General features: G+C 37.1%; 2 protein-coding genes across 3 annotated transcripts; both read left to right on the top strand.

The window, feature by feature from the left end:
• Nucleotides 1–1983: 1983 nt before the first annotated feature.
• Nucleotides 1984–8110, top strand: abhd14a (abhydrolase domain containing 14A). Its single transcript, XM_008408832.2, has 5 exons — nt 1984–2304; nt 3898–4181; nt 4347–4462; nt 5843–6078; nt 6847–8110. Exons 2-5 carry the CDS (start codon nt 3916–3918, stop codon nt 7036–7038), a joined length of 810 nt encoding a protein of 269 aa, XP_008407054.1. The 5' UTR covers nt 1984–2304; nt 3898–3915; the 3' UTR covers nt 7039–8110.
• Nucleotides 8111–9832: 1722 nt separating this feature from the next.
• On the top strand, nt 9833–19109 carry LOC103464610 (aminoacylase-1A). Of its 2 annotated transcripts, XM_008408831.2 has the most exons (16): nt 9833–9986; nt 10075–10201; nt 10327–10472; nt 11838–11902; nt 11993–12097; nt 12191–12285; nt 12481–12557; nt 15533–15622; nt 16314–16370; nt 16470–16543; nt 17181–17230; nt 17467–17611; nt 17711–17779; nt 17914–17993; nt 18438–18498; nt 18611–19109. In XM_008408831.2, the coding sequence occupies exons 3-16, from the start codon at nt 10346–10348 to the stop codon at nt 18773–18775; spliced, it is 1260 nt and encodes a 419-aa protein (XP_008407053.1). In that variant the 5' UTR covers nt 9833–9986; nt 10075–10201; nt 10327–10345; the 3' UTR covers nt 18776–19109. The 2 variants fall into 2 exon arrangements, with proteins under 2 accessions (XP_008407053.1, XP_017160300.1); XM_017304811.1 differs by lacking the exon at nt 9833–9986 and having other exon boundaries at nt 10003–10201.
• Nucleotides 19110–19951: the final 842 nt, after the last annotated feature.

The raw sequence follows: 19951 nt of genomic DNA on the forward strand, positions 1-19951 counted from the left end.
AGAACCAAGAAATGGACATTCCCATCTCAAATGTCTGGTCCTAGAAAAACATACAAATTAATCCTGTCCCACCTAGCATGGTGACTTTCCTGCTAAAAGTGTTTTGAACATCAGGCACATTTCTTATACATTTAAAGACTATGTGGAGGTGCAATAAGGGCTATGGAGGAGCGTTCCGAGCGTCTAGCATGACACATTTTGAACCATTTTTATGACGTTCTACATAGACTGTGAATGTAAACCAGATGGACCTGATGCTCAAAACGTGTTTGATGTGAACGCACCATGAGTCTGTCTCTTCATCAGATTGTCCTGGATCTGATGAAGACACCTACCAGAGGCTGATACTAATCTTCATCTGACAACTCCAGATCTGAATCTCCCTCTACTAACTTGTATAGAGTCCTGTTTCACTTATTTCTCCTATAACAATGTGGAGACGTTAAATACACTGAAATGGTCCTGATGTCCACTACAATTGACGATCATAAAAGGTCTGTTATTTCTAAAGAGAAATTATTAAATTGTTTTCACTGGTCAAAATATTGTCATTGGTATTTAATTTACAAGAATATCAATAATTATCATGACAAAAATAACAAAAGAAGTTAAATATTTGACTCGTCTTCCCTCTTTCCATAAAATGTGGTTGCTGGCATATAGGCCTTTTTGATTTAGGAAAAAAAGGGACTTCCCAGTATGCAAACCTTTCACATGACACATCCATGGAAAGCCCAGGATGTCCTCTAAAGAGTACTGTAGGGCTAGAAACATTAAGTTGTCATGAAGCCTTAAACAAAATATAAAATATTGTACCAGAATACTGTGATAGACTGGCGACCTGTCCAGGGTGTACCTCGCCTCTCGCCTGGAACGTTAGCTGGAGATAGGCACCAGCAATCCTCCCGACCCCACAAGGGAAAAGGGTGTAAAGAAAATTGATGGATGGATGAATGTATATACCAGAATAGTAAGTATCTTGAGATCTTAAACCTCTTTTATCCTTACAGAAACAGTGTAGCCTGACTTTCTTGTTTTACTCCGGATTTGTACCCTAACTCGGCTAGAAAGTGCTTTCCTAGCTACATTTTGTGTTAAATTTAATGTGGGGGGGGGGGGTTTAAATCACGTTCAGCTCTGTATTGTAATTTATAAATTACAGTCATGACTTCATTTTATGTATTGTTTAGTTCTCATTAAATGTGAGCCTTAATCTGCGAAATTACCTGAGTTTCAAATTTAAATTTGAAATACTCAAAATAAACTCTTTAATTATCTTTAATGATGTAGATGCAACATAAGGAAGATAGATGCAACATAAGGAAGATACCTGGCCATGTTTTTCTTCTTTTCTTCTTYTTTTTTTTTTTTTTTTTTTTTTTTTTTTTTTTTTTTTTTTTACAAATACTGGTCATATTTATACAGTAGCATTCTTTTTTATATCCCAAGAAACAAATGTTTTAAATCTAGTGAAATAGAAGAGATGGTTAGCAATAAGAAAAATGAATAAACAAGTTGCAGGTCCAAAAAAGAGGTAGAAGCCTTAAAAAAGAAACTATAAGGTGAACAGCCGTTTAAACACTGAATAACATCTATTACTGGTGCAGGTATTATAAAAACAACAATGGTGATTGCAATTTTATTATTATTATTATTATTATTATTATTATTATTATTATTATTATTATTATTATTATTATTATTATTGAGATCTATATTTTGTGGTTTTTTAAATTAATGCAACTAAAGTTGGCACATACATTGAAATGGATTGAATATTATGAATAGAATATTTCGTAATTTTTTAATAATTCATGCATTTTCTTGTACATTACTTTGTAAATTTTGTAATAATGTAATCTTTATAATCGTGACAGTTTTCGTAACCTAAATTTGGATAATTTCTTATAAATGTGCGTTCGTCTCCAGGAAATTGCGTAAAAAGCTGAAGTAGTTGTTTTGTGCAGCTCGTAATAAGTTCCGACGAGCAACAGACGGTCGTCAGTTTTGTAAATATATAACAGCACATCTTAGATTTACAAGTCTTTTATGTGTTGCTTCTAATATTTGCTCCTGACTCGGTTAAGTAAAACTCTGACATTACATTTAATGTTTTTCTTTCTATAATAATAATAATAATAATAATAATAATAATAATAATAATAAAAGCTTTAAGCAGTAGTAGCATTCAACCTCAAGTCTGTCAGAAACAATTCCCGCAACAGCCTGACATGGAGAAGACATGATGAGAGCCAGGTGCTTTTATTTCTGAGCGCATAAGGTTTAATTATCTCCTGTTTGTTGGTATGTATCTTTTCTTCAAAAAGCCTCATTCATGGTCGAGCATATTGACAACAAAAGAGCTACTGTTAGCTTCTTCGTGCAATTTGGCTAATTAACTGCGACTGATTATGTGGACTGCGGTCAAACAGACTAAATCCTTTGTGCCGGAGGATTAGTTGTAACATATCGCTGGTGTTTCATTCATCTGTTTAACATAGAAAGCCACCTCTACATTTCAGACTCAGCTCATATGGTGAAGTGTTGGCTGATGTGCAATAAGAACAAATCAGCTCTATGTTTGGAGTTATAATCAGAAATGGATAGAGTCGCCAAAACATCGTGCTCAAAAGTACCATAACTTCAGTAGAAGTAAAAAGTAGCTGTTCAAAAAATGACTCGGTGACGGTTTTCAAAAAGAAAATAAGGCAAAACGGCTACTCAAGCATTGAATCATAACATCTCATTTAATTTCTGAAAAATGAGCTAACCTAAAAAGAAATATTTGGAAAAAAAATTCTGATATTTTAAAGAATAAGATAAGAACTGATTTGAAATTGACATCATGGAAAAAGTAGCAAATTCAGGTAGAAGAAAACAAGTTAAAATTATATTTTTTCATTACATAAAGCTGTTTCACTCAGTATTCACAGTGAATAATGAATAGAACAGTGCCTTGTACTTCCATTCACAAAATTTAGTGTATATTTGCTTGACCCCCAAAAGGCTCAGAGTACTGTACTGGATTTGTTATACACACTCTACTTTAGCTCATAGTTCACAATCTGTGCTCTAGTTATAAAATTTGCATTGCTGCAAAAACAACAATTTTTGACATTTTTAAGTGTCCAGACAGTTTGTGTTTCTTTTCTGTATATTATTTTTTAAAATGCTACAAAATATTTATTTGAGATCATAAAGAAAAAAACAGCACTTGAAGTTACAGTGCTGTGTATTTAGTCATGACTACCTGTACAGGTATGTTACTAACTTCACCCTATTATTCAGATGGGTAAACTAAATAATATAGCAATAACTGAAAGTAGTTGTTTCCTGTCTGACTCTATTACTCCACATGTCACTTTGAAGATATTTTTACCCCAAAAAATCCATAACGTATCTTCTGCTCTTGGATGTTTCTGGATATTAATTTCTGTACATATTTTTTACGGTTGTCTCACACAGTTTAACTCATGTTGATGTCTGAACTTTGACTAGGCCACTTTGATTCTTTTTCAGCCGTTTACTTGTAGATTTCAGGTTGTGTTTGGCATCACAGTCCTGTTGCATAATCCAGTTATAGCTGTTGGGACAGATGGCCACACATTTGACTACAGCTGCTCAAATTGCATTTGTCAACACATTAGCCATGCTTGCAACATTCTGGTTGCAAGTAGCTGCTTGGATGCATGAGAATTATGCCTTTCAACAATTTATCTGCTGCTCTATATATCATATCATTTTCATTTATTGCTTCATTTGTTAGGAACATGTTTTGTTTACAACTACTATACAACATAAGTTTAAAGCAGAACTTGATTTACTTGGTTTATTATTTTGTGTATAAGAAAAAAACAGAAATTTTGTACTCAGTGCATCGTGTGCAAATTTCCCCAGATCTTTCATCATATCGAGATGAATTTCCTGCGTAATCGTCTCGTTATGCTGGGCCTGATGTTGTTGGCCACATTACTGCTGTACCTGCTGCTGCCATCCATTCGCCAGGACAACATGGAGCCATCCAACGAAGCTCGAACAATCGGGCTGGTGGGAGTTGCTGGTCCTCCCGGACCACCGATCCTCAATGTGTCCATTCGCACTGGACAGCTTCCCGGAGACCCCCCACTGTTTTTCCGAGAAGCTTTACCTGTGGATCGGGAGGGGCAGCAGATACTGCCAAAGTGAGCAGACTTTTGGAAAACCAGTTTAACGCTTTTTAACTGCAAACTGTTCCCTTAGCATTTATTGTTTGATCAGATTGCCGTCAATATGATTGTCTTCTTTATGCTTGAGTTTGTTACTCAAACATAAATTTGTTTGAGTAACGAACTTATGTCTGTGTTCAGGCTGCAGATGGTCCTTCTGCACGGCCAGGCTTTTACGTCCAAAACCTGGGAAGAACTGGGAACCATGGCCGTGCTAGCAGCTAATGGATATCAGGCCTTAGCTATGGACCTGCCAGGTACACCTTGAAGCTTACTTTAATATATTAGTAACTGGGAATGCAAACAATTAATAGACATACGATTAATTCTCGAATGTTGTTTCATTAGACTGAAATTAGTTAGAATCGATTAGCGTCCGACCTTCTTTCAGTGTTCTAGTGTGGCTGCCATCCTGAAGAGGGCGCTGCTGGTAATCTTGTAGTGATTCAAAATTAAAGATGGCCGAGCTGGTCCATTCCGTGTAACGGAACAGTGAATACGGTGTAACCATATGGGTGTAATGGTCCAAATGGAGTCCGGTGTGGGACGCAAGATGCACTTTGTGCAGTTCCTTTGTGAAATATAAGCACTCGATGACAAGCTCCTTCAATTTGCCCCTAACCTAATAGCGCTCACTCAGCTGTGTTACATGGCGGAGCAGCTGTCAACTTCTCAACCAAAGCTTGAAGGTGGCCTTGAAGGTGGTGCTAGGCTGCCCAGGTGTTTTGCACAGCTGAATATTTCCCATGGGAAAGTAAATGATTTCTCAAACAATGCATGGAAGACACAGTCCAGGTATATTTTAATCAGGGAATAACATTACAACAGGATGTAAAAATCAAAAAAGTGGATTTTACATAATACTGCCCCTTGAAAATTGTATGTGCTTCTTTTTCTAAATTCGGCATATAAAAAAAATTAGCCTTACGGACAGACAGTCGACCCCCTTGAAATGAGAAAAGTCAGGTTCTTTAAAAAAAATGGCTTCTTATCAGTTAGGTGTTAGTCGATCAATAAGCTCAATCAACTTTAGATTAACTCATTAATCGATAATTTGCATTCTTTCCTGCTAGTAATGGTGAAGATATGATGAGAAAAAATAAATTTATAGTTGAAATATATATTTAAAATAGATTCAATGCTGTGAACTCTGTTTTAAAGCTAATCTAAAAATGTTGCCATCCCTATCAACTCGATGTTTTCAGAGGTTTTATTGAAAACTGAAGATATTTTGACCGAGTGAATAGTATTGGCACAACAAAAGAATAAAAGGACCCATGCAAACACTTTCTTTTGAAAATGTACTGCAAATGATGTACAGTGGTTGGTTTGAAATGCTTATTTTTCCTGTGATAACAGTGCCCTCTTGTGGTTGAAAATATTTTTTCACCTTAGTTATAATCGTTCTTCCAGTTCACAGAAATAATTTAGCATTTTAACAGGTTTTTTTTTTTTTGTGCAACTTGTTTGAAAAAAATAATTAAAACTTTGCTTATTTATGAAGTATGCCATGCTACCGATACTTACAGGCGGTATCAGAACGAATATATTTCTTACACAGTTTTTACAGATTACACACATTTCCCAGGTACATTCTCTAAAATATGAATATTATCTTCCATTAACTTTCCATCAAGGTTATGGGAAATCGCCAGACTCCGAGGCTCTAAAGACGGAGCAGAATCGGGTAGACCTCATCTCGCGGTTCATGGAGTCACTGGGAGTGAGGGCTGCTGTCCTTCTGAGTCCCTCCATGAGCGGACATTACTCCATCCCTTTCCTCATGAAGAACAGCGCTCAGCTGCGGGGCTATGTCCCCATAGCACCAGTTGGTACCCGGAGTTACTCTGCTCAGCATTACAAAAAAATCCAGGTGAGTGGACAACTCTTTGTAATGGTAATGATCATTGTACATCACATACAACAAGTATAATTGAATATAAAGCATCAGTTATTTGTAAAGATAGCAAAAAAAAAAAAACTTTAAAATGTTTTTAAATTTTTTTTAGGCAGGTTTTTATTTCAGGACAAAGTAACCAAACATTCAGTGAATGTAATGTAACAAAACATTACTCCAGAAGGGTCGAAATAAACAACATAAATCTTTTGTATTCTTGTTATGATTGATCTTTTCTTATTATATTCTGACCATAATCCATATTCATGCAGAAATATCTACAGAAGATGCTGTTTATCTAGTAGCTTCTGTGTTACCCCCAGTTTTATTATGTTAGGTGACATAATCACATGGTTTTTGTTGCCATATGCTTTCAGAATGGTTAAAATTTTATTCTGTACCAAAATTAAGGTTAAACGTCTTGATGAGAAGGTGTTTAATTTGAAAACTGCACACCAAGCTAAAACTGGACATCTAGATCAACTATTTTCTCTCCCTTTATAAAATTAAACTAACAGTTTTTCTGTTAGACTTTAAGGTTTTAAGGTTCTTGACCAGTCATGGTGTTCACACCACTGAAGGAGGGTCATTTTTAAATTCCTGTTTTTGTCTAAATGCTCATGCCTCCCCCACAAAAGATTAGCATATGAACCACACTGGTTTCATAAAACACTGCCTCTACTATAAATACTAGCATTTACATTGTCTAATCTCTTTGATTTCTTTTACCTTTTTCCTTCGCAGACTCCCACTCTAATTGTCTTTGGCGCGTTGGACACAAATCTGGGTGCCCAGTCTCACAAGAACCTCATCCAGCTTCCTAATCATGAGGTGCTGAAACTAGAAGGAGCTCGGCATGCTTGTTACATGGACAAACCCCACGAATTTCACCAAGGTTTGATCAAATTCCTTGACAAACTCAAGCAAGATATATAGCAGAGGGAGGAGAAGGTGTTTAAAAATGTGAACAAAAGATGAGCAAGGAAAAGGAAATCCGACGCTTTAGAGATGACAAAAGGGTTTAAGATCTTTCTTTTTCCTATCAACCCTTAGAAAGAGAAAAGGGGCATCACAGGGAATTTGGGAGATTATATCAGATGTCAGTGTTATGAATGTAAAGGGTTGCAAGTTAAATGGCCCTGGAAATATGAGACCAGCTTAGCACAGCTTGTCAGTTTACTCTTGAAAATAACAAAACTAGCAACGTACATAGTTGGGTGTTTTACATGTGTGTCTTGTCTCCGGTTGCTTTTAAAGACATTTCATGTGTTTGCTTATATGTTACTATTTTAGCAGTTGGATAACTGTTTATATGTAAATGCTGCTCTTGCCCGTATTTAAAAGATTTTGTTGTACTCTGACATACGGTACGTCAGAAATTAACACTACTCTCGACTAACTGATATAATCAAATCGGTTAAAGAAAGCCGAAATGATCGAAATTAACTAATTAAAATAGTTTTAACAAAATAAAACCCCAACTGTCTACAGTATTTAGATATTGTTGATAAAATTCGTAACAAATGTGGACAATTAAGCAAAACAAGTAAATATTTAAAATATATATATATATATATATATTGAAGCTTCTTGAAATAAAAAGTAATTGCATTGTTGTTCTTTATGCAAAATGTTAAGAAACACTGAAGGTTTTTTGTAAGCCTTCCTGCTGTTTGTGTTTTATATGGTGTGGACTCAGCAGGAAGGAACATGTTCTTTGGATCTCTACACTCTTAGCACTGTTGTTGTTTACATTAAAAAAAAGAGAACTAAATTAGAATGTTTATTTTTTGTTACTGCTAATTTGTTATTCCCATTAATATGTGTATTAATATATGTACTTTAGCACTGATCTGTGAAATCCACTCAGCTGCTTCGTATTTTATTGGTGAAGTAGGCGGGACATTTTCTATTTTTGTTTTGACCGATATGTTTAATGCTGTGAACAAGTTTAAATAAATGTTAAAACATTAAAAGAATAAATAAACTATTGGAATATTCAGATGTGCTTTTTTCCCCCCCGTGTGGGTCTTTGAATGTCAATACAAAACCTAAATGGTAAACACAGAAGCATTGTAAAATACAGAAAAAGAGTGTTATAACTTGTTTATACAGAAATATACATGTGTAGGATTAGTATTGGTATATAATGAACTGGAAAGATTGTACGATCATTAAAACTGGAAGATATTTGCCTTTTGAAACTCAAGTTATGTATATAAAGTGAAATAAAACGGAATAAAACTGTCATTAAAATCCCTTTTAATGACAGATTATTCAGAAAAAGCAGACTCATTTTCAGGTGTGAGTGAAAGCTAGTTTTCTAGTCTGTTTTCTATTGTTTTTGCAGAGAAATGATTGGACAGGACCTGTGCTGCAAAAAGTATTTCACCTTAATTAATTTTTGGACAGGTGAACAAGGAGAAGCTAGTCACACACGCATGCCTGATTACTGCCAGACCTCTGTCGGGAAACACTTAAAAAGAACCTGCATGAAGTAGGCTGAAAGATTTGAAACAACAACAAATTATGACTCTTTAAAGAAATTTAGAATAAATGAGAAAATTGTTGATATTTATTAGTCCGGAAAGGGCAGCAAAGCCATTTTCAAGGCTCCAGGGCTGAAGAATCAAAGTGAGTCATTATCCACAAATGGAGAAAACATGGAAAGGTGGGAAACATTTCCAGGAGTGACATCTAATTATCAATATGTGATGTTAGAGTTAAAAGTCCAGTTCTTATCTATATCAGTTACACAATATATGGTCACAGTTTGGAACAATGCTGAAATTTTCACCCGAAGTGAAAACGTATGTCCTTGAAATTGATTCAAACACCAGAGACCTGGAAATAGTAGCTAGAAATAGGTATGGACTGGTCTCTGGTCAAATACACTGGCAAGTGTCACCTTTCCTATTCATTTGAGCTTTTCCCTATATTTGCTAAAAAAAAACAATGTAACAAGGGAAATACTGAGATTCATTACACATAGATTCACCATTTTTTGTTGGTATTTCTGGTAACATAGTGGTGTAGAGCAAATGAAAACCAAAACTGAGCTTTATCTGAACTCTAGAATATTACCATCAATGAAATTGATTTTTTTTTAAATGCCAGCCTACTAAAAAACGTTTAATCATGTACTACTGGATTTTGAACTCAATTCCTTCGCAATAATAAGTGCATCCATGTAGCAGGGCATGTAGGTGATCAGCCTGTATGTCTGCTACGGTGTTAAGGAAGCCCATTAACACTCCACTCTTCCTTCACACACTGTGACCTTTATATCCGAATTGAATGCAAAATCATCTAAGAGACATTTGGGTCACTGAACAACAGTGAATCTTCTCCTCAGTGGTAAGAAACCTGTGTATGGTTCAGTAGTTGCTACATACAGAACTCTGTAAATAACCAGCTGATATGGCAATGACTTGTTGCGATTACCAACAGTGTGGTTTCCATCTTTATTTCATTTCATATAATATTCTGATAATGTAATAAAACTTAATTTAGGTTATATATTAGTTTCACCTTTTGAATTAAATACATCACCACTGATATTCAGAGATGTATGCAAGTGTTGAATAGGGATGCGTTGCAACTATTAAATGATAAATGGACTTGCCACACTGGCCGAAGTGTGTTTGATTGCGTCACAGTTGAGAAATGGTATCGCCCAAATTAGGGGTGTTTTATGTTTCTTTTTTTTGAAAATATTGTGTTTCAAGAATTACTTTAAAGCATTTATGAGTATTAATGTCAATATAAATGAGTGCAAACTCCAAAACTTTTGTTTTTTGGCATTTTAAGAGAGCGAAGTGTTGTTTAGGAAGAGATGAAATCCCCTTACGGGCTGTTTACTGTTTGTGTATTGACTGCCTCTGGTGAGTACAATCAGTGAGTAATCTTAACTAATCCTTAGAAGTAAAATAAATATACTCATGTATTCTATTTGACCTCTTGCGCCGACAGTTTGGCTTAAGCTAGTTAATGAGCAGCTCGGAGGAAGCTGCCACTGCTGCAGAAGCTCAGGTTACCTTTCACAAGGCTAGCCGATTCTTAGCGTGACATTTCCAGGAGAACTGAGAGCGGAAGACAGGTATGGCATCTGCTCCGGCAGCCTCCAGATGTAACAGAGTTCAGTGTCTAAATATGAGATATAACTGGACACCTCTGTCTTATATACTGGCACAGTTTATCGTAAATACCTTTCGTGTTTTTAAGGGAGTAAGCAAATCACACCATGCTACCTGACAAGGACGGTCCAGTCATTGGAGGGGGTCAGGGCTCCCCTGAAGGAGAGGACCCCTCTGTGACTCTGTTCAGGGAATACCTCCGGCTTAAAACCGTCCACCCTGACCCCGACTATGGTGAGACTTCTTTTGTCAAAAGCAAAGTCAAATCATATGTTTAAATATCCGTCAAACACGTTTTGGTTACTTTCACTATTTTTTTATGTTGCTAATATTTGATCAATACAAATATTTATGTGCTACATGTTGCACAATGCAACTGAGTTGAAAATATCTTTAAAGCTTATTCTGTTTTGGCTGTATCGGTTGTTGTATTACCTGCTCCTTTATCAAAGTCCAGTTCTTATCTGCATGAGTTACACATTATATGCCCACAGTTTGGCAGAAAGCAGAAATCTTCACCTGAAGCAAAAACGCATGTCCCTGAAATGGGTTCAAACACAGGAAAACTAGCAATAGTAGCTAGGAATAGGCATGTACTGGACACCGGCGTTGATTTAAACAAAGGTTGTAAGCACATATGAATTTAATTCCTCAATTTTTATGCCATGCCTGCACTTATGCATTATGATACTGTGACAATGTCGTCATGGCTGAAAGTAGTTGCAATGATGTCCCTGCACTTTGCTGATATTTTCTGTGTATTAGCAATTTTAAATATTGGTTCCAACCAGTGATCTGCAAATCAAATGTGGAAAAAAAAACAAGCATGTTTTTCTTACTCTTAAATGCATAAAATGTGAGACACTTTTTTAATACCTGGCAGCATCAACAAATGGCATGTCATTTGATGCAGTTTAGTTTGTAAAAATCTGTTCAAAGTTAGGCACATATGGTTTCTTACATACATTGAGATTGTGTAATTTTATATAATGCTTCATGCACTTTTAAAATTAAACTTTTGAAATAAAACACATTTTGTAAAGAAAATACAAAAATGTTATATTTAGATTTGGCAAAAATGACCTAGACAATTGTTGTCATTCAATTTTTAAGTAAAAAACATATTAAATTGAGCAGGTTTTTTCTACATTAAAATGGATAAGCATAAATTTAAGCTTGAATGTAAAAGGCTTTCTTAAAGGTAATAATAATAAAAAAAAGTCAAAGACAAAGTGAAACAAAACATTTGTCTGTTTGTATATTTTACTGTGACTCTAGGAAGCGTTCTTTCTTTAGTGCTATTTCGTACCCCAAAAAGTTATTCATACAGGCAAGCAAGAACATGAAAATGTGCATAAAATAAATAAATGCATACAGTTTAGAAAAATAGTTAGTTTTTGGTGCTGGAGTAAAACGGCGGCCTCAGATACAGAAGATGTTTGTTTTCAACCAGCTGTCTGGGGTTCAGACATTACTCTATGCTGTTTCCCTTTTGCTGTCTCAGTTTTGTGAACAAAAATTGCAGCAACAGAGAATTTGAACATATCTGTTAATGTTAAAACCAGCTGGGTATTTATTTATTTATTTTCCCATTTGTAGATTCTGCTCTCAGGTTCTTGGACAGAATAGCTGAGGAGCTGGAGCTTCCCATGAAAAAGATTGAGGTGATTTACTTTATGAGGTGATGATCAGATGCAAGCAATCTGTGAGCTTGCGACAGATATTTCGTAATTCACCCGTCCATCTGCTCTCAGGTCTGTCCAGGCAGAGTGGTGTCTATCATGACATGGGGAGGGACGAAACCCGCCCTAAAGTCCGTCTTGCTCAACTCCCACACAGATGTTGTACCTGTTTACCAGGTACGAGCTTCACCTCGGTTTTGAGTGTTACTGTCCTGTTATTGCCTGAAACAGATGAGTAAAGAATAGACTTGGTATCAATCTCTTCTCCAGGAGCACTGGAGATACGATGCTTTCAGTGCTATGAAAGATGCTGAGGGTAACATTTTTGCCCGTGGATCTCAGGACATGAAATGTGTGACTATACAGTGGGTATAAAAATAAAAACTGCCTTAATGGCTTTTCTTGTTAAACAGAGTTTTCACTCTAGTGTTGTTGTGATCTTAACGTTTGTTTGTGGGCAGTGAGAACAACTTGTTTAATCACTGAACCTGCTCTCTCGTCTATTCAGACGGTTTCTTTGTCATAATGCGTGCTGAGTTGGGTGTTTGTTGTCTGTGTAGGTACATTCAGGCGGTCAGAAGGCTGAAGGCGCAGGGATGGAAACCATCACGCACTGTGCATTTAATGTTTGTTCCTGGTAAGTTATTTGACTGGGTCCACACTTCGCACAGCAGCTATTCAGGACTTTAGAAGCATGTCATAAAGCGTCTTTCATTGGAAATCATGATGGCGCGCAGGAAGAGCAACAATTAGGAGAATCTAGAGGTTTAGGAGTTAGGGCTGTGTAATAATATCAATTTTGAGATATATATCGATATTTTCTTTCCTAGAAAGAAATCGATATTCATCCGCAAGTATCGTAACATCCAACTGTCACCTTGCTCACTCACTGCTTGCTTCACCAGGAGAGTGATTAGGTCATCAGGCTTAGAGTGATTCCTTCAGATGTTAAGTGTCAAGGTTAAAAAGGTATCAAACTATTCAGAGCAGTGTACTTGGTGCACTTTATTTACTTTACAAATTGTACTGTTTCAATTAAAAGAAACATGTTTTCTCACCACTTCTTTGATTAATTTTGTCCAGCTGTCGACTTTTAAGTCTGTGTCCATGTCCAACCAGAGCCAGGTATTGTGTAGTTGGTGCTTTTAATCAGTTTTCAGTTAAATTAATTCAATACAACTCTATAACAGTCACAAAATGTCACCAAAATCACTCTGTCCCTCTAAAATCTTTCAGAAAACCGCAAAAGTGTATTGAATTGTATCGTTTGCTGAATATCGCAATATAAATAGTATTGTGAGCAGAATATCGTGTATCGTATTGTGAGATTATTGTATCACTGCAGCCCTATTAGGAGTAATGTCAGAAAAAAGCTTTTTGCTCTCCTACCATCACAAACTTCAAAATGATGCTAATTTGTGCTGGAGCTTTATCTGGAAACCTGCAGGTGGACTTGACATGAAACAAAGGATGAATATATGGCAAATCACCTTTTGCCCCCTGTTATCTATGTATAGTAGAGGATGTGTGCTGCTGTGGGCTTGCTTTACTTCTTAAGAACTCAAGGCTTTATGAACACTTTGAAATACCACGGCATTTTACAAAAAAAAAAAAGCACTCTCTCTGTATATGACTGAGAAATTCAGCTGTAACATGAACCAAAGCATTTGACTAAATTTGCACCAAAATGAAAAATAGAAAGGATGTTGGCTGAGAAAAGTGCGTAAAAGAAACTAAATAATGCTGTAGAAGAAGACTGTGTAAGTTCTATTAGTAGAAAAGGAGTTGGAGTAAAAACAGCAGAGTAATTAGTATTATTTTTCCTCCTCTGAGTAAATTTACTCAAATTAAAGGTTGAGTGTTTTTCTGTAATGTCCAACATTATAAAATATAATTAACAAATTTACCAGGGAAAACTATAAATGTGGCCAGAGTTGAAACCATCTGAAAAACTCGATGCAGTTGTTTTAAAACTAGTTAATCTTTCAGTAAAAAAAAAACAAATGTATATACAGGTCCTTCTCAAAAGTTCATTATTTTCCATAATGTAATATATTGTCATATATTTTAGATTCATTGCACACCAACTGAAATATTTCAGGTCTTTTATTGTTTTAATACTGATGATTTTGGCATATAGCTCATGAAAAACCAAAATCCCGTCTCAAAAAATTTGCAAATTTCATCCGGCCAATGAAAGAAAAGTGTTTTAATACCAAAAAAGTCAACCTTCAAATAATTATGTTCAGTTATGCACTCAATACTTGGTCAGGAATCCTTTTGCAGCCTTCAATGCGGCGTGGCATGGAGGCAATCAGCCTGTGGCTCTGCTGAGGTGTTATGGAGGCCCAGGATACTTCGATGGCGGCCTTAAGCTCATCCAGAGTGTTGGATCTTGTGTCTCTCAACTTTTTCTTCACAATATCCCACAGATTCTCAATGGGGTTCAGGTCAGGAGAGTTGGCAGGCCAATTGAGCACAGTAATACCATGGTCAGTAAACCAGTGGTTTTGGCTCTGTGAGCAGGTGCCAGGTTGTGCTGAAAAATGAAATCTTCATCTCCATAAAGCTTTTCAGCAGATGGAGCATGGAGTGCTCCAAAATCTCCTGATAGCTGCTGCATTGACCCTGCCCTTGATAAAACACAGTGGACCAACACCAGCAGCTGACATGGCTCCCCAGATCATCACTGACTGTGGGYDCTTGACACTGGACTTCTGGCMTTTTGGCATTTCCTTCTCCCCAGTCTTCMTCCAGAYTCTGGCACCTTGATTTCCGAATGACATGCAAAATTTGCTTTCATCAGAAAAAAGTACTTTGGACCACTGAKCAACAGTCCAGTGCTGCTTCTCTGTAGAAACCTCTGCCACTGTTTCTGGTTCAACAGTGTCTTGACTTGGGGAATGCGGCACCTGTAGCCCATTTCCTGCACACGCCTGTGCACGGTGGCTCTGGATGTTTCTACTCCAGACTCAGTCCACTGCTTCCGCAGGTCCTCCAAGGTCTGGAATCGGCCCTTCTCCACAATCTTCCTCAGGGTTCGGTCACCTCTTCTCGTTGTGCAGCGTTTTCTGCCACACTTTTTCCTTCCCACAGACTTCCCACTGAGGTGCCTTGATACAGCACTCTGGGTACAGCCTATTCGTCCAGAAATTTTTTTCTGTGTCTTACCCTCTTGCTTGAGGGCGTCATTGATGGCCTTCTGGACAGCAGTCAGGCCAGCAGTCTTACCCATGATTGTGGTTTTGAGTAATGAACCAGGCGGGGAGTTTTTAAAAGCCTCAGGAATCTTTTGCAGGTGTGTAGAGTTAGTTTGTTGATTCAGATGATGAGGTTAACTGCTCGTTCAGAGAACCTTTTCATGATATGCTAATTTTTTGAGACGGGGATTTTGGGTGTTCATGAGGTGTATGCCAAAATCATCAGTATTAAAACAATAAAAGACCTGAAATATTTCAGTTGGTGTGCAATGAAATATATGACAGTTTAATTTTTATCATTACATTATGGAAAATAATGAACTTTATCACAATATGCTAATGTTTTGAGAAGGACTTGTATATATTTGTGTTTAAAACTTTCACAACTCTGACTATGAGATTGTTCTTTCAGATGAAGAAGTTGGAGGCCATAAGGGAATGGAAACGTTTGTGACGCATCCAGAGTTTCAAAAGTTAAACATCGGCTTTGCTCTCGATGAAGGTATCATTGTTATTTTTTATGCATTTCTCATGGCATTATTTATTATTCTAAAAACAAGATATGTCTTTGGATTAAATTAAATTGAGCCCACAGAGAAGTAGTTACGAGAAACATCTGGACTGTAAACGAAGCACACTTGACAACTATTATGCAATAGACGGGATTACATTTTAAGAAGGAATTAACGCAGAGTTATGTTACTATCTGGTCATGTAAGAGATCGAAGTTCTGTAATGCATATCTTCCTTGAAGATTGCTTGATAATCTAAATTGTAAAGCAGGAATTTTAAAAATCTTTGAAGAAATTGCAAGAGTGAGACATCAGGGGTTTGAAAATATAGCATGAGTTTTCTGATTGTTTGGATTTCCACTTTTCTTCTCCATCCCATATTGTAAAGAGATCTGTCAGTCTGTCTGTTGGATCTTATGAGTTTTGTAGAAATAGTTGCCATAAATTCATAATGAACTTATTTAAAACCCTTATCAGAGACGGTATGTGTTCAGTTAAATCTCACCGTCGCAGTGAAAAATGTTTTGTGCCTGAATTTTCTTTTAAGCCGTTTTAAATTAACACATTTTATCTCTCCTTATGTACCACTAGTGTTGCTGCTGCTAGTCTGTACTCTGTAATCTACTTTCTTTGATTTGCTCTTTTCACGCTGATTTTATGTTTCTTGTTTGTGTCGTGGAGGTCTGGCCAATCCTGGTGAGGCTTTCACTGTGTTTTATGGAGAAAGGAACCCCTGGTGTGAGTATGCAACACAAATAAGGATGTAAGGCTACTGCACGGCTTTCAGTCTTTCTGCCCAAGAATGCAAAGAAACCCTGATCACTGTCTCCTTTTCAGGGATTACTGTCCGCTGCCCGGGGAGCCCTGGTCATGGCTCTAGGTTTGTGGAAAACACAGCTGCAGAAAAACTTGTGAGATCCTTTCATTTTTCTCCAACATGTTTTTAAAAAAACACGGTCATTCTTTTGCTTAAAATGTTTTGTGCGGCAGTGGTGCAGTTGGTAGAGCTGTTGCCTTGCAGCAAGAAGGTTCTGGGTTTGATTCCCGGCCCCGGTCTTTCTGCATGGAGTTTGCATGTTCTCCCTGTCCATGCGTGGGTTTTCTCCGGGTACTCCGGTTTCCTCCCACAGTCCAAAAACATGACTGTCAGGTTAATTGGCCTCTCCAAATTGCCCCTAGGTATGAGTGTGTGTATGAATGGTTGTGTGTCCTGTGTGTCTCTGTGTTGTCCTGTGACAGACTGGCGACCTGTCCAGGGTGTACCCCGCCTCTCGCCAGGAACGTTAGCTGGAGATAGGCACCGACCCCACTAAGGGACAAGGGTGTAAAGAAAATGGATGGATGGATGTTTTGTGCGTTGAAGTTTTTTTTTATTTTATTTTTTTTATTAGAACTGATCGTTTTTAATAGTACAAATCACAATCCTTAGCATAAATCAGTTGTGTAAACATAAATCTTCTGCCAAGCTTACCATCAATAAAATCATTGAATCACACATTTTCTCATTTCAAAAACGAATCCGTTTTTATATTTTTGTCTTTGTTGCAGCGACAAGTCATCAACTCTTTTCTGGACTTCAGAGAGAAGGAGAAACACCGGTGAGATAGTTTACATTTCCCTGCTTTAAATTGTCTTTTAGGTGAAAGTCTTTTTTTGTATTTTTTGGGTAAAAGAGTAGGAAGGTGTAATGTACTAGTATTATTAATTATGTTTAGAAATGTTAAAAAAAAAGATACCTCAGGCTGCGGAGTAAAAAAAAGCTGTAAACGTAAACAGCTGCTTTGATGTGTCTGCGTCACTTTAGGTTTCTCACTGCCTTTGTTGTGTCTGCCAGGTTAAACACCAGTGAGTGTTTCACACTGGGAGATGTCACCACTGTGAATATGACCATGGTCAAAGGAGGTGTGGCCTACAACGTCATCCCAGTTGAAATGGATGTCAGCTTCGACTTAAGAATCCCCCCCACAGTAAACCTCCAGGTGCGTAATGCTGCATTATTGACATATAACTCCACAGCGACAAATAACCCTCGTGTTTAATGTAAACTCTAAACGTTAAACGTTCAAACTCCCCGTCAGGAGTTTGAAAAGCAGATCAAGCAGTGGTGTAAAGATGCAGGAGATGATGTCACGTATGAGTTTGCTCAGGTCAGTGAATTTCCTCCAGGTTAGACAAACAATCTACTGAACTATGTGATCTACTATTGGCTGCTTCTCTCAGCGATCCATTCCTTGCTGGCTTGTTTGGTTTTGTTGGATGAAACTAAATAGTTCCTTTGCAGAAACACATGAACCAGAACGTCACGTCCACAGCTGAGGACGACCGCTGGTGGAGCGCTTTCAGCGCCGCCTGCAAGTCATTGTGAGTACTTTGCAGGTCAGATGTTTACATGTAAATAGACATAGACATACTCATGGGACCCTGTTTTAATGAGAGAAAATGACCAATAAATGCATTCTTATACAAATTAAATTTAACTCTCCTCAAAGTTATTTCAAAAATGCTGAGTTATTGGAATTTGCCTCCGTTTATTGCATCTTCTCTAAGTTTCCTGTAAATCAGTTCTGCTGGCGTACAGTAAATGTGCGACTCTTACCTGCATGCAGTACTCAAGCATATCATTTAGATATTTTCATTTGTATTTTAGTTTTTCTAACGTTTTTCCTTCATGAGTTTTCTCAAATCTGCTGCACTTGCTCATAAATTTCTAGTTCCTGTCTTTTCGAGGAACAGTTTTATTTATTCATCACTGTGCCTGGAAATGCTTTGCATTTGTTATGTATCATACCATCGTCTCCACTGCAGGAATATGACTTTGGAAAAGGAGATATTCCCAGCTGCCACCGACAGCCGTTTCATCAGAGCAGTGAGTATTAAAAAAAAAAACCTGCAGCCTTTTTGTTACCATTTAAAATTACACAATTGAATCAGTCCCTGCCTCTGACCTGTTTTTTATTTTTATTTTTTATCCTCTCCAGGTGGGGATCCCTGCGATTGGCTTTTCTCCGATGAACAGGACCCCCATTCTGCTGCACGATCATAACGAACACCTGAATGAGCGAATCTTCCTGAACGGCATCGGCGTGTACGAGAGGCTCATCCCGGCTCTGGCCGCTGTTCCTGCCTCACCTGATGAGGCTTAGTCAATCTTTAATCCTCTCCGAAACACTTTTTGCTGGCTGTGTGAATATCTAACTTGAGGAATTTGCAGAGATTACCAAAGAATAACATGTGTATGATTAAGCCAAACTGAGCACTTAAACTTTGATACTTGTTAATTTTGGATTATTCTCAGGTAGTTTTGAATTACATCAAATTGCATCAGATCCATATCATCCTAAAGAAAAAGCATTACCTATTGTGCTAATGATTGTTTTCACTTGTATAACCATTATGTGATGAAGATCACGCATTTATTTAATTCTAAATGATTGTTCGACAAATACAGTCTTGTTTAATAAACAATAGAATAATGAAGGCATTTGTTTGTTTTGTCTTTTACCCAAATCTTTCTTACTTGTTTTCCACAAATGTCAAATTTGACAAGGGCAAACCAAAGCTCTGGATCTCTGAAGCTCTTGCTGAATTACGATGAGTCTCATAGTTGCTTTTCAGATCATGTTATAAGGTTTTCAGCTGAAATAACTTATTGCCCAAATTTACCCTGAAACATCTTAACGGGACGAAGAAAACGAATCAAAGTAATTTGTCCGTGGCTGGCACTGTTGCTTAGGAATGTCGAGATTTAAGTCTGAGCTTTCTGCTATGCTGGAATTATTTGTCTTTGTGAAAGTTTTGAAGTAATCCTTGGCAACTTATGTTATGCAATTGTATATTGTGGTGTGTAATGTGGACTTTATTAGGAACATGCTTTCACATTTGTACCTCAAATTCAGTATTGGCAGTGTGTCTAATCAGAGGCCGCATAAATGAGAGGTTTAATTACAATGTCTGTTTATTGCAAGCAGTTAACCTCCACCTGAGGTGCTAATCTGCCTCTGGGACGAAACAGATTTGCAACTACATCAATAAATGATTAAAGCCATCAGTGCTGCCTTTAGTTTGAACACCTCCAAATTAGAGTCCAGTTGGGAGAAAGAGAGAGAGAGAAAAAAAAAAGAGTTCAGCCAACACTGTCTTGATAAATTACAGCTATGAACACTAGAGATTGTTAATTTAGTTTACAACACAGAAAAGAGAGTTTAATCTGGGCTTTCACTGTGTGTGGGCACTTTCTGAAGATGTTCAGTACAATAAAATACAGTCAGGGGAACCTAATTTCAAACTGTAGTGTCAGATTCACAGGGTGAAGTGAGCAC

This window comes from Poecilia reticulata, linkage group LG5 (genome assembly GCF_000633615.1).
Source record: "Poecilia reticulata strain Guanapo linkage group LG5, Guppy_female_1.0+MT, whole genome shotgun sequence".
Lineage (NCBI taxonomy): Eukaryota > Metazoa > Chordata > Actinopteri > Cyprinodontiformes > Poeciliidae > Poecilia > Poecilia reticulata.